General features: G+C 40.2%; 1 protein-coding gene across 1 annotated transcript; it reads right to left on the bottom strand.

The window, feature by feature from the left end:
* Positions 1-437: 437 nt before the first annotated feature.
* Positions 438-3715, bottom strand: Rpn5 (regulatory particle non-ATPase 5). Its single transcript, XM_065234069.1, has 4 exons — positions 3612-3715; positions 2791-3492; positions 2506-2720; positions 438-1015 (listed from the first exon to the last, which is right to left on the bottom strand). The coding sequence occupies exons 2-4, from the start codon at positions 3484-3486 to the stop codon at positions 538-540; spliced, it is 1389 nt and encodes a 462-aa protein (XP_065090141.1). The 5' UTR covers positions 3487-3492; positions 3612-3715; the 3' UTR covers positions 438-537.
* Positions 3716-12877: the final 9162 nt, after the last annotated feature.

Below are 12877 nucleotides of genomic sequence, written 5' to 3'. Positions count from 1 at the left end.
TAATCGCATAACAGTCCCATTTTTACTTGATTTTTAAATCCACATGGGACAGTTAAGAGATTATGGGCAGTAAAGTAAAAAAAGTAATTTTGACTAACGCAGCACCAGAATAAATGCTGATTCTGATAGGATTGTTAAGAACAGTTAATAGTACTATTTTAAACTACTCAATGAAATACTAATCAAATTATCTTATAAAAATATAATGAAAAATAATTGTTGAGAAACGCTGAAGTAATCACCTTCACCCCGTTTTACGGTAACTATGATGGGGAAAGTCTTCCTTATTTCATTATCTTATAGGATATATTTGTAATGCGAACTAACTTTGTTGCACTACCTAGCTGATTTAAAACTTACCGGAATCCGTAACATCTATCAATTTCTATGTGGATTTTCGGAAAATTCAAGTTGTCCAAAAAGAAAAAGCCAAAATATGACATCTAGTAGATTTTATTACTCAAATTAATGTACAATGCAGTACAACAGTTCCTGTTAATCCTAATACAAATGTAAATTTCGAACGATCTCTTTTCTTTACGACGACGACACGTTCGTGACACTCGGGGCCGGCATTACGTTGTTGATGCACTCTTCCTTGTTGATCAGGTGGCAGGTCTTGTTCACCAGATTCATCAGTTCGTTCAGTCCAAAGGCCCAATCGTTGAGGATCTCCGAAGCGGCCTTCTTGGACGAGAAGTGGATGATTCCGGCCGGACGGTCCGTCTTCACCGTCAACGTGCTGGCATTCACCATCCGGGAGAGATATTCCTCGCATTCGCCCTTGCTCAGATCCAGCAGTTCGGCCATGCGCTTCAGATTGATTCGGGTGTAGTAGTTGGAGATGATGCGCACGTTGTGCTCGATCAGGCGGTTTTTCAGCTCGGTCCAGCACTTTTTGCCGTGGGTGGTTTCCTGGTTGAAGATGTCCAATGTGTTCAGCTCGGCACCATATACGGTGCACAGGGCATCGAAGTTGATCAGCTCCTTGCACATGAACAGGCGCAGCAGTTCCCTGTGCGGGGTTGGAAAAGAAAAAGGCAAAAACGTAAGCTTTTGGTGAGGAAGTTCTAGGAATGTGGAAAGCTTCTATGATTTCGACATAAATTCCAGAGCATTCTGAATTTATTTACAATCTGTGAAAATCCCTCTGAATTTTGCTGTTGGAAGGAGATTCTTAAATTGCCGTGGATTTCGCCTTGAAGTTAAGTAAAAAGAATTAATCAGGAACTGTCAAGCATATGTTACAGGTCTTGTACAGTACCGCCCACTGACTCCCAGAGTCCATATTCAAGACACAACTTCAAACCGTTCCCAAATCAATGAGAGGCTCAAGGATCAGTTTCAAGAATGGCTACTTTTAAAGTTGATCTGGAGCTTTCGGAGCACCATACCATGAACCTGTATTCATATTACAAACCTGCATTGATTCTTATATTACAACTACAAGTGTTTTCCGTCAAATCTCGGAGCCCTCTTCTTCATAAATTGATCACTTTTACGGATGTTACAGAGAACTAGCTTGTGCTGAAATTCTGGACACTTTTGCAACATTGGATGCCCCACCGTAACTCAGAGAACTGAAGATCATTCCCGATAACCTCTGAGAACAGAAGATAAATCTGGACGCAACTGTAAGTTTAGGATTTCTAAGGAATTTTAGATCAACACAGATTCCAGACGTTAATTAAGGCCCCTTCAAAGATATAAAAACTTCAGGATCAGAGATCTGGGTTCTTTGTGAACCCTCGGAGCGTTTCGGAAGTATTGTAGTTTTAAATACTTCAAACTGTTTGAGTTCCGGCAGTTTAAGAAGTTGTGGGTTTGGTAGACATAGTTGAGTCTGAAATAATAATTGTAGAGGTTCTGGATCTATGTTGCAAGAATCTCGGGAGATTTGACATAAAAGTGCCACATTAGATTAGATTCATTGATAGTTATTAGAACCAGGGTTGCTTCCACTCACTTGCTATAAAAAATGTTTTTCGGAATTATGAAGTGAGTGAACGCTCACGAATCATAATATCGCTTATTGTGACGCTCTGAGAGCGAAGTTAACAGGTTTTATGTGTCAAACACATACTTTACAACTATGCCTTGCAACTTAATACAAAATTCAAAATGTCATTATAACATCTAATGGCAAGTGAGTGGAAGCTACCTGGTTAGAACAATTAAATAAAAAAACTACCAGAACAAACCAAATCAAATCCAAGATTATGTAATTTTAAAAGTTACAGAAAATTTCCTTTACGGAAAACATTAACTGTGGATTTAGGAAACATATTTATGTACCTATATCATCATAAAGGAGAAAAAAATATCGTAAAAAACGTAGATCCGGAAAATTGAAAAATTGTGTAGGAATCTTGGAAGTCATTTTTGAATTTCTAAAACGTTAAGCCGTCACTTAGATCTTAGAAATTTCCGAATTCTAAGTTTAACTGCAACCCCTCTTTGCCTCATTCTGAAAACCCTGTAAAATGTTCCATTATTCCTACTCACTTGTACACGGGCAATTCCTCCAGTAACTTATTCTTGGACAGATTGTGCATCATATCAACCTGCTCGTTGTCGTACGGGGACAAAATGCAGTACAGCACCGCGTAGACCATCATCTTCTGGCGCTTTTCGGCGTCCTGCACGATCAGCTCCGAATCCACCACAGCCAGATAATGCCGCGAGGTCTTGATGAAGGACGAATCCTGATCCAAGCGAATCTAAAAAAAAAATGTCAGTTCATGTTAAGACAATTTTCCCCAAACAAATCAAATATTCGCCCCGTCCTACCATCAAATCGTAATACTTCAGCTTCAGATCCTGCTGTGCGGCATCGTTGAAAAATTTGATACTAATCTTCTTGGCAATAATCTGTGTGCGGACAAAGTCCTGCTTCGCCAGGCACAGCCTCATCTGTTCGAGAATCAGTTCGACTTTCTCCCGCTTGTCCATCGAACCGTACGTCTCAACCTGCAGTTCCTCCATGATGGAAGCCGCTCCCGTCACATCGCCATCGGCTTCCTTGATATCGGCCAACATTTTCGTAAGCCGGGCCCGCTCCACTTCGACGTAGATTTTACCCTCCGTCACCGTGCGCAGCGTATCGATCAGCTTCAGCTTGGTCTCCTTATCCGGAGTCTTATCCACATACGTACAGCACTCCTGGACCATCTTGGCCACCGCTTGTTTCGACTGCGATCGCCTCTTGACCAATATCGTGATATATTCATTCAAGTAGTTCCAGTTGCCAGCTTCGAAGCAAATCTGCACGATGGCAATCAGTACCCGTGAGCTGGAAACCATATCGGCACCGATTCGGGTTTGCTTCTCCAGCTGTAGCAGGATTTCCAGAGCTTCATTGAATTTGTTCTCGTTCTTGGCCATCTCCTTGCACAGGGGGATCTTTTCGTCACAAGTGGCAGTGTAGTCCACCTCCATCTTCACGATGCGGCCCTCGAAGGCATTGATGTCCATGTTTTGGTCCATGACGGTCTGGATACAACGGGTTCACAACACAATGACGAAGGAAAATTGAACGAGAAGATTAGCACCATACAAAAAGCGAAATTCCAATGAAAATTAATGGTTCGAAACGAAATTTTATTACTTACAGGAAGCGGATTGGTTTGCAGTTCTATTAGACGACTTTTAATCACTAAATTACTCTAAATCTAGCGATATTTTACTGATACAAACTTTTGTCCACAGAGGCGGTTTTGATGAACATGAGCAAGCGAAAACCGAAACGAAGGCAGATTGACAAGCGAGAGTGACGTTTCTCTCTTTCGGTCGGCGAAAATGTATTCCACTTTGTAATGTTGGCAATGTTAGCGCATGCACTCGGGAACGCAGCCAGAATCTGGTATAAGTACACGAACGTTTAATTCACTCAGAGAGAGTAGTTTATACTCAGGCTAAGGGAGACAAACTAACAAATGAATAACGGCCGGCGCTCAATGCATATGTTTCCAGGTTTTTTTTTGACAGATAATGCATGGGCTAACTGTCAAAAAACCTGAAAACTTATTCATTGTGCGCCAGCCTTTATCATCGATCAGATTCCGGTTCGTGTTGTCCATTTGTCCACTTGTATAAAACGCTCAACTGAGTTTAGGAAGAGTTTTAGCAACCTTAGAGCACAGACAAACAGACATAACACTCACAATCACATTCATCGCAAATAATCTTTTAGTTGGGAATGTGCTTGAATTTGTCATGGTGGCGCCACTGAAGCATTGATCAAGGCACCACATTTCGAACTTATCAGGTATGCCAGTTCTTTTTCACGTCTAGTTAGTTTTAGCTTTAATTGTTTATGTTTTGTGTCTGCTGTTTTCGATTTTTTTTTTGCCAGTGCCATTTTTTTTTACAGGTATGCCAGTTCTTTTTCACGTCTAGTTAGTAGATGTCAGCTCTTGAAAATGAGACACATACCACATCTGACGAATACAGAAAACACAGTTGTTGAATATTACATCAAAACTGCTGCGCATTAGTCATTCCGTTCCTATTGTACGATGTACACAGAATTCGAGAACAAATCATGTTGATGACTGTAATTCTATCAATTTTTACCAGTTATTGATGTTCAATACTTCACCATGAATATCATTAATTGATACATATTATTTTTTCTAGAAAGGGTACTGATTAGTGATGCATTACCTCATTTAAAAACTTGTGTCCAGCAAAAGAAAAAGCACAATAAACAAACAAAACAAATCCTTAAAAAAAGTCTTAGCTTCTGAGAATTTTTTCTACGGATCCGTATTTCTGCAGAATTCAATCAAATCTATCGATCTTTGGAGAATTTCGTAAAACCGACATCACTTTTCCTTTGGTATGTTTTTTCCGTCGATCTTGTTTTCCGTGCTGAGCACCAATGCTACCGACGTGCCAGGAAGGCAGCTCCCACACCTGGACCCTACCTATCGACCCATCAACTCATGAACCGGGGACCAACGGCTTTACTTCCCATTCGAAGGAAGGCGTGATCAGAGATGTTATGCCTCAGAACATCCCCGCGGCGCCGACTGGGATTGAACCCAGGCCTGCTGGGTGAGAGGTAATCACGCTTACCACTACACCACCGGCACCGTTAACATCACTGACTTCTATCTGTTTTGTTTTTATTCAACACAGCTGACGCGTTGACAGAACGAGGGAAAAGCAACTAGTGAAAAAATTGCATGCACGAGGGATGCTCCGGTTGCAAAACATTGTTATGGAATGTGGATGATAGATGGTGCTAGCATAGAGGTAACTCTAAGACCAGAAAGTCCCGAAGAAACGTGCTCAACTTTTTGGCTCAGCTCTGGTACTATCTTCGGTCCCAAGCTAATCGATTCACCCCTCGAAACATAGGAAAATTCACTAACCCCTCATTTTATCTGTCAAACTTTCATAGCGAATCAAAACAAACATAGTGTAGTACTGGAATTTATACCAGAATGGGGTACGTTAATCGATTTGCTTGGAACCAATAGGATAGTCAAGTAGTGAACCAATTTAAAATTGTTAGTTTCGTATTGATTGTTGGTGCTAGTGCGCATGCAAAATACGATTGACGGTATTTTTTGAAAAGATTTCTTCTAAGAGTTATGTCTGTTTGTCTGTGCTTAGAGTTTTAGTTACCTCTATGGTTTTAGTGAACTGGGAGAATTCAAACCAAATTTTAGAAGGATCCACACTTAGAAAAAAAATTAAACTAGGGGAAATGGATATAATGTCGGCCTAAATGCCCCTAATTTGGACATATACATAAATTCAGCAATGGACTAAATTTTCAATAGCAACCAAAAATATCCATTATTACCGTCCCAATGACGCGTTCATCTAGATAAAATTCGAGGGGCGATCAACTTCATAAATCAGCTAAATTGTTGATCCCAGACTTTTCGGAAGGAAAAGTAAAGCCGTTGGTCCCAGCAAATGTGTGTTGAATGGGTGCAATATCCCTCGCAATATCCTACGCAGCTGCCTTCCTGCACATTCGATTGCCGTCAATGGATGGCAATCGATGTCCGTCGGTGATTGGCACTAGATTGTGGAACAGATACCACGTTAAATAAAGGTAATAAGTAGAAGAAGAAGACCCAAGGCTTCGTTTAAATGCTAACAAAACGAGCCTAGTATAAACTTGAAGTATAAGGGGTATAGTATATCCATAGAGGTTACTCTAAGACCAGAACGTCCTGAAGAAACGTGTTCAACTTTTTGGCTCAGCTCTGGTACTCTCTTCGGTCCCAAGCTAATCGATGCACCCCTGGAAACATTTGAAAACCCATGAACCCCTGGTTTTATCTGTCAAACTTTCATAGCGAATCAAAACAAACATAGTGTAGTACTAGAATGTCGCCTAGAATGGGGTACGTTAATCGATATACGTGGGACCGATAGGCTAGTGAAGTGTGAGCTAATTTAAAATCTATTACCTCTATGATAGAGCCCCGTTAGTGTGCCTGCGTTAAATGTCACTAATCTATATATGGGTATTTCCGGAACGGGGACAACGTGAGGTCGAAAAACGATATTGAACGTTATTTTGAAATACAATATGGCTATTTCCGGAATTGGAACGACGTATAAAGATCGAAAATCGATGCTACTTAGGTGCCATTTTCAAATTCAAAGTAAGTCAAATTCCTTACAATATGGGTATTTGTGAAACAAGAATAACTTGTAAAGGTCGAAAATCGATACGCCATTTTGTAATCCAAGAAATACTGTCAAATACCGAAGACAACATATCAAGAAGACTGGCAACTCTATCATTTTCTCATACGACATCTATGAGACCGGCACAATCGCGTCATCTACCGCGAAAAGGTAAATGCTTCGAACGAATTGGATAGCAAAGATTACAACCTCAGAAGAATGGTTTGTATATTTGCTCATTTCTCTATGCGTTACTTCCACCGAGCGTAGCGCTACTGTATCTGTCGCTTAGATTCTGGCACAGTTGCCACCCTAATAAAAATTGTATGGTTAATTTGCTTAACGACGTGTTCTGGGTATCATCCAAACCATTTGTGGAATAGTTCAATGATTTGGGTTATCGTTCGTTTATGGTTATTTTTTATTAGGGCAGTCTTTTTTATTTGATGTCTTCGCAAATACCCTACAATATGGGTATTTTCTGAACGGGGACGACGAGTAGAGGATGCAAATTGATGTTGATGCCATTTTGATAATACTTGAGGTGATCGATTTTAAATTGGCTCACTACTTGACTAGCCTATTGGTCCCAAGCAAATCGATTAACGTACCCCATTCTAGTCGAAATTCTAGTACTACACAATGTTTGTTTTGATTTGCTATGAAAGTTTGACAGATAAAATGAGGGGTTCGTGGATTTTCCTATGTTTCGAGGGGTGCATCGATTAGCTTGGGACCGCAGATAGTACCAGAGCTGAGCCAAAAAGTTGAAAACGTTTCTTCGGGACCTACTAGCATAGAGGTAACTCTAAGACCACTGGGTCCCGAAGAAAATCATTATTATTTTTGGCTCACTCAGTACCAGAACAACGGTTCCAAGCAGTCCCAAGCTATTTCACTCACCCCTGCATGTTCTGCATGAATCCACACACCCCTGATGTTATCTGTCAAACTTTCATAGCGAATCAAAACAAACATAGTGTAGGAATAGAATTTCAACTAGAATAGGGTACGTTAATCGTTTGCTTGGGACCAATAGGCTACTAAAGTGGTGAGCCAATTTAAAATCGTTAGTTTCGTATTGATTGTTGCTACTAGTCTCTCTATGGTGGAGGCGAGTATGCGAACAAGGAGTTAAATAATTTCTTCACACATGAGGGAATTAATGCACAGTACCCCACAACCTACACACCGAAATAAGTCCTTTAGCTGGTGGATTTTGGACACCTGAAAACTTTTTCAATAATTTCGCATGTGTTTGGTTATTTAAAAAAAAAATAGGATCGAAAGAGTTTTTAAAGATTACCGCGAGTGAACACAACGGGTTTTTTCTTCCTTCACCGCCGCCGTGAAACGTTGCGAAAAAGCAGATCTCCGCTGAATTTTCTAATTTACGCTGTTGAATCGTGTCCGTTTGGGTTTAGTTACAAGTGCATAACGATCCGGAAGCCGGAAGTTACAAAATAAGTCCAGGAGGAAACGGTGATATCCAGTGGAAGTAGGTTAAAATCGAACGTGCAAATTTTCTCCTGCAAAGTGCTGCTGCCTGCAAGCCAAAATGGGCACGTATCTATCGGAACTACTCACAACGAAGGATTCGAGCGAGGAGGCAATTGATTTGTTTGCTTGCGGTTCCAGCTTTATGCAAGGCTGGCGGATCAGCCAGGAGTAGTAGTTTCTAGTTAAAGAAATGATCTCCATCACATCACTAAACATAACCACGGGCAATGACGAGGAACTGCATCCCAAACGGATGCATCCAACGAAACTTTTAAGCGCAAAAGAATCATTACCAACATAGGAGAAAATTCTGTAAGATGCTTCCATTGCATTATTTTATGATTCTTCAATATTGTCCAAATATTTACACATTACACACAACTACACATAGTAACTCGAAGCGTTTGGTACGGTGTGTCCACACATCCTTCCACCCCTGTAGATTCAAGAAATGTTCCCATTGATTTCCAAGACTCATCTTTGCGGCAAATATAACGCAGTAGGCCTGGCCGTATTGATGTTTATATCATATCTCAGATATGCTGTAAACATCAATTAGACAAGAAAAATGATTAGACCTCATCTAACCTAATCATTTTCCAGGATGCTTTCTCGTACTGGCTGCGTTTGTTTTAGATTAGATTAGATTAGATTAGTTTAGTACACCACAGCCTACACACCGCAGCAGAATGGTGTAGCTGAGCGGAAGAACCGGTCGCTACAAGAAGATGAAGAACCGGCGAGAGAAGACAGTGAGCGTGAAGATTATTTTGATGTGGACGATTCCTATCCAGATGAAGATCCCCTCACGGTGAAGGAGCAGGAAAAAGAAGATGAAGTGAGAGAAAAATTAGAAAGTGCAAATCGGCAAGGGCGTTGCACCCGCGGCGTGCTACCATAGAGGTAACTTTAAGACTAGTAGGTCCCGAAGAAACGTGCTCAACTTTTTGGCTCAGCTCTGGTACTATCTTCGGTCCCAAGCAAATCGAATCACCCCTCTAAACATAGGAAAATCCACGAGCCCCTTATTTCATCTGCCAAACGAATCAAATGAAGTCGTCCGATACAAAGCAAGGATCGTCGTGCAGGGATTCACGCAGTGCTATCAACAATCAATACGAAACTAACGATTTTAAATTGGCTCACTACTTGACTAGCCTATTGGTCCCAAGCAAATCGATTAACGTATCCCATTTTAGTCGACATTCTAGTACTACACTATGTTTGTTTTCATTCGCTATGAAAGTTTGACAGATAAAATGAGGGGTTATTGGATTTTCCTATGTTTCGAGGGGTGAATCGATTAGCTTGGGACCGAAGATAGTACCAGAGCTGAGCAAAAAAGTTTAGCACATTTTTTCGGGACCTACTAGTCTTAGAGTTACCTCTATGGTGCTATGGCGTCGATTGCGATGAAGTGTTCGCCCCTGTGACCAAACATCATGTTGTCCCTGGCTGGAAAGAGACGAATGGCGTTGAAGCACTTGGATGTCCACACCGCGTATCTCTATGGAGAAATCAAAGAAGAAATCTATATGCGTCAACCACCTGGCTACGAGGTTCACGGAAAGGAGGAGATTGTTTGCTGACTTCGTAGGAGCATATACGGACTGAAACAGTAAGATCGATGTTCGAACCCGAAGCTAACCGGTGTTCTAACACAAATGGGTTTCCAAGCAAGTTGCACGGACCCGTGTCTGTTCATGGCAACCAAAAACCATAAGAAAATCTACCTTATCGTTTACGTGGATAATTTATTTATAAAAACCCTAATAAACAAATACCATAAACGAACTGTTTCCGGATAGGTAAACTATCCCACAAATGGTTTGGATGATATCCCGAAAACGTCGTTAAGCTTTCTTTTATGGTTATTTTTTATTAGGGGAGGGGTAACCGTAAATTAAAATATCTAGACAGTTCATCCAAAAATAAATACACTCAGGTCTTTTTTTACACGGGGGATACGTACCGTGTAAAAAAAAAAACCGTGTAAAAAACCTACGAGATTTTGATTTTTCACATGTCTAAATGTTTTTAAAAAATCGGATTTTGATACCATTTGTAATTATAGCATGCTATGGTCCACATAGACATATTTTAAAAATTTCTGTATTTGCACCAAAAATTTTGATTTTTTTCTAAGTATGCTATTCAATTACCTATAGCTTGAAACGGATAATGTGATTGGAATCAAGTCGATAGGAGGTTGTATCATAGAGGTAACTCTAAGACTAGAAGGTCCCGAAATAACGTGCTCAACTTTTTGGCTCAGCTCTGGTACTCTCTTCGGTCCCAAGCTAATCGATTCACCCCTAGAAACATAGGAAAAACCAATAACCCCTCATTTTATCTGTCAAACTTTCATAGCGAATCAAAACAAACATTGTGTAGTACTAGAATTTCGACTAGAATGAGGTACGTTAATCGTTTGCTTGGGACCAATAGGCTAGTCGAGTAGTGAGCCAATTTAAAATCGTTAGTTTCGTATTGATTGTTGGTTGTATCGTTGTCGAGAAATCGTTGAAAACGTACCGTGCAAATCGCGAAAACCCGTGTAAAAAACCGTGTTAAAAAAACCGCGTAAAAACCATGTAAAAAAAGACTTCAGTGTACCTGACTCATAACGAAAATAAGTTGTTTCCGCGGGAACATGAACTCGTGTAATTATGCATTGCATATGCTATGTCAAATTAGACGAAGCAGGGTTAATGTCCCTAAGTGTCGATAATAGTGGGCTCATCTGGGGGCTCACACATTTTTTGTTAAGGAAAGCATTTAAAAAGAAAAAAAATTCAATAGCATCCAAAAATATCCATTTGTATTACCCAGATTATGCATTGTTCCAAGAAAAAATTGAAAACATGATATTTTTATCGTTGGGCTCAATCTTTAGATCCATAGTTAGAGCCATTTCCCGATACCCCGATACCCGCGGACACAACGTATATACGTTATATATCTGGTTACACACAGTAGTATTCTAGCTATTCTCGTATAACTATCCCATATTAACAGGAATTCATTATTGATAATGTTCTTCTGGTAAACTTTTTTTTGTCCCTTCAATATTTCGTAATTTTTTGATAAAAAAATAAAATTTCCATCAGCCCAATTTAATCTACATGTTAAAAGGTTTCTACTTTCATGAGCATTGATAATTTGAATGCTCCGCTCTTTACAGTTGGTGTGGATGATAATTCCTAAAAAATCCTTCATTTACTGTCAACATTGAGTGAAGTCAAGTCAGGTCAACGAACCGATTGAGTTATTATAAACTTTCATAACAATCAATACCTACCAAGGGTAGGTAGACTACCTCCATTTTCACAATACTCAGCGAATTTGGGCTTCGAAAAAGAAATAATTTTCTTTCATTACCTTCTTCACCGGACATTTTGATACTCTAACTCAAGGACTTTCCGGGGAAAGCATCGGTCTGTTATATCACTCTCTGTCCCACTTGAAGAAGCCATCATACCTATCTCCCAAGGCTAAATAATAACAAAAAATATCAAAAATATGATTACTATCTTGTCTCCTTTACAAAGCGACGCAGCATATCGGAACAAAACTCGACCGGAATTTTTTATCGTCCCCTTCCTCATCACGGTCCGAAACTTTCCACCGTTTGGATGGAGTAGATCAACGCTCACTCGACTTGGATTTCGAGAGAAAGGACTTTTCTTTTTTTTATGCCTTGTGCTTTATCCGTAGTCTGATTTGCTAAGGGCGGGTGGAGGGGGCATGGTGGTGCATAAGAAGAAGACGAAACGTTGCTAGACAACCGATTTGGGACGAATCAGCCGGTTCTGTGACTCCTACGATGGGGACCATTTTCCTGCTGTGCCTACATTTGAAAGCTTCGCTGGGCTTGCACAAAAAAAAATCGTTGAGACTTTTGCAAGTGTGTCACTCTGATTTCAGAATATAATAAATTTGCGTACACGTACAAAATCTAGATAGGAGATTTCTTTTGTTTTTATACTCTGTGGCTTCTTTTTTGGGGGTCGACATCCATCTAACCAAGTGGGTGAAAATTGAACTTGGGATCACAGTTTCTATGATTGCGATAATCGTTACGTTGACACAAATGCCATCTGAAGTGTAGCACTTGAGTTGATTTATGCTTTGTTTATGTTTGGGAGTATTTTTTTTTTAAAGTTCGATTACGGAACCTAAGCTATGAGTAATGATTTCAATGTTATTGAAAACATGTGTCTGGTATTTACACTGCATCCTTTCATAAATAAAATGAATCGAGGTGACTTTGAATAATTTTCATATTGTTGACTGCAATACTTCTATACGTTTCTTCATACCGGGAGAATAAATAATTGGTTTGATTTTGGAACCGTCTTTGCATCACTCTGCTTCAGACTAGGGAGTTACTTTCATTGTCATTAGTACGCGTCATTGGGACGGTACTAATGTATATTTTTGGTCGCTATGGAAAATTTAGTCTTGCTGAATTTATGTATGGGCCCATATTAGGGGCATTTTGACCGATATTATATCGATTTCCCCTATATTAGTTTTGCTCCCGTACTTGCTTTTGCTGTAAGTTGCTGCAGCACCCCAGCAGGCCTGGGTTCAATCCCAGCCGGCACCGCCGGGATGTTCTGAGGCATAACATCTCTGATCACGCCTTTCTCGGAAGGGAAGTAAAGCCGTTGGTCCCCGGTTCATGAGTTGATGGGTCGATAGGTAGGGTCCAGGT

This window comes from Ochlerotatus camptorhynchus, unplaced genomic scaffold, assembly GCF_037179485.1.
Source record: "Ochlerotatus camptorhynchus isolate MF236.1 unplaced genomic scaffold, CSIRO-AGI_Acam_v1.1 ptg000429l, whole genome shotgun sequence".
NCBI classification, from domain to species: Eukaryota; Metazoa; Arthropoda; class Insecta; order Diptera; family Culicidae; genus Ochlerotatus; species Ochlerotatus camptorhynchus.
The sequence above is the reverse complement of the archived record's forward strand: the minus strand, read 5'-3'. Positions and strand labels throughout refer to the sequence as shown.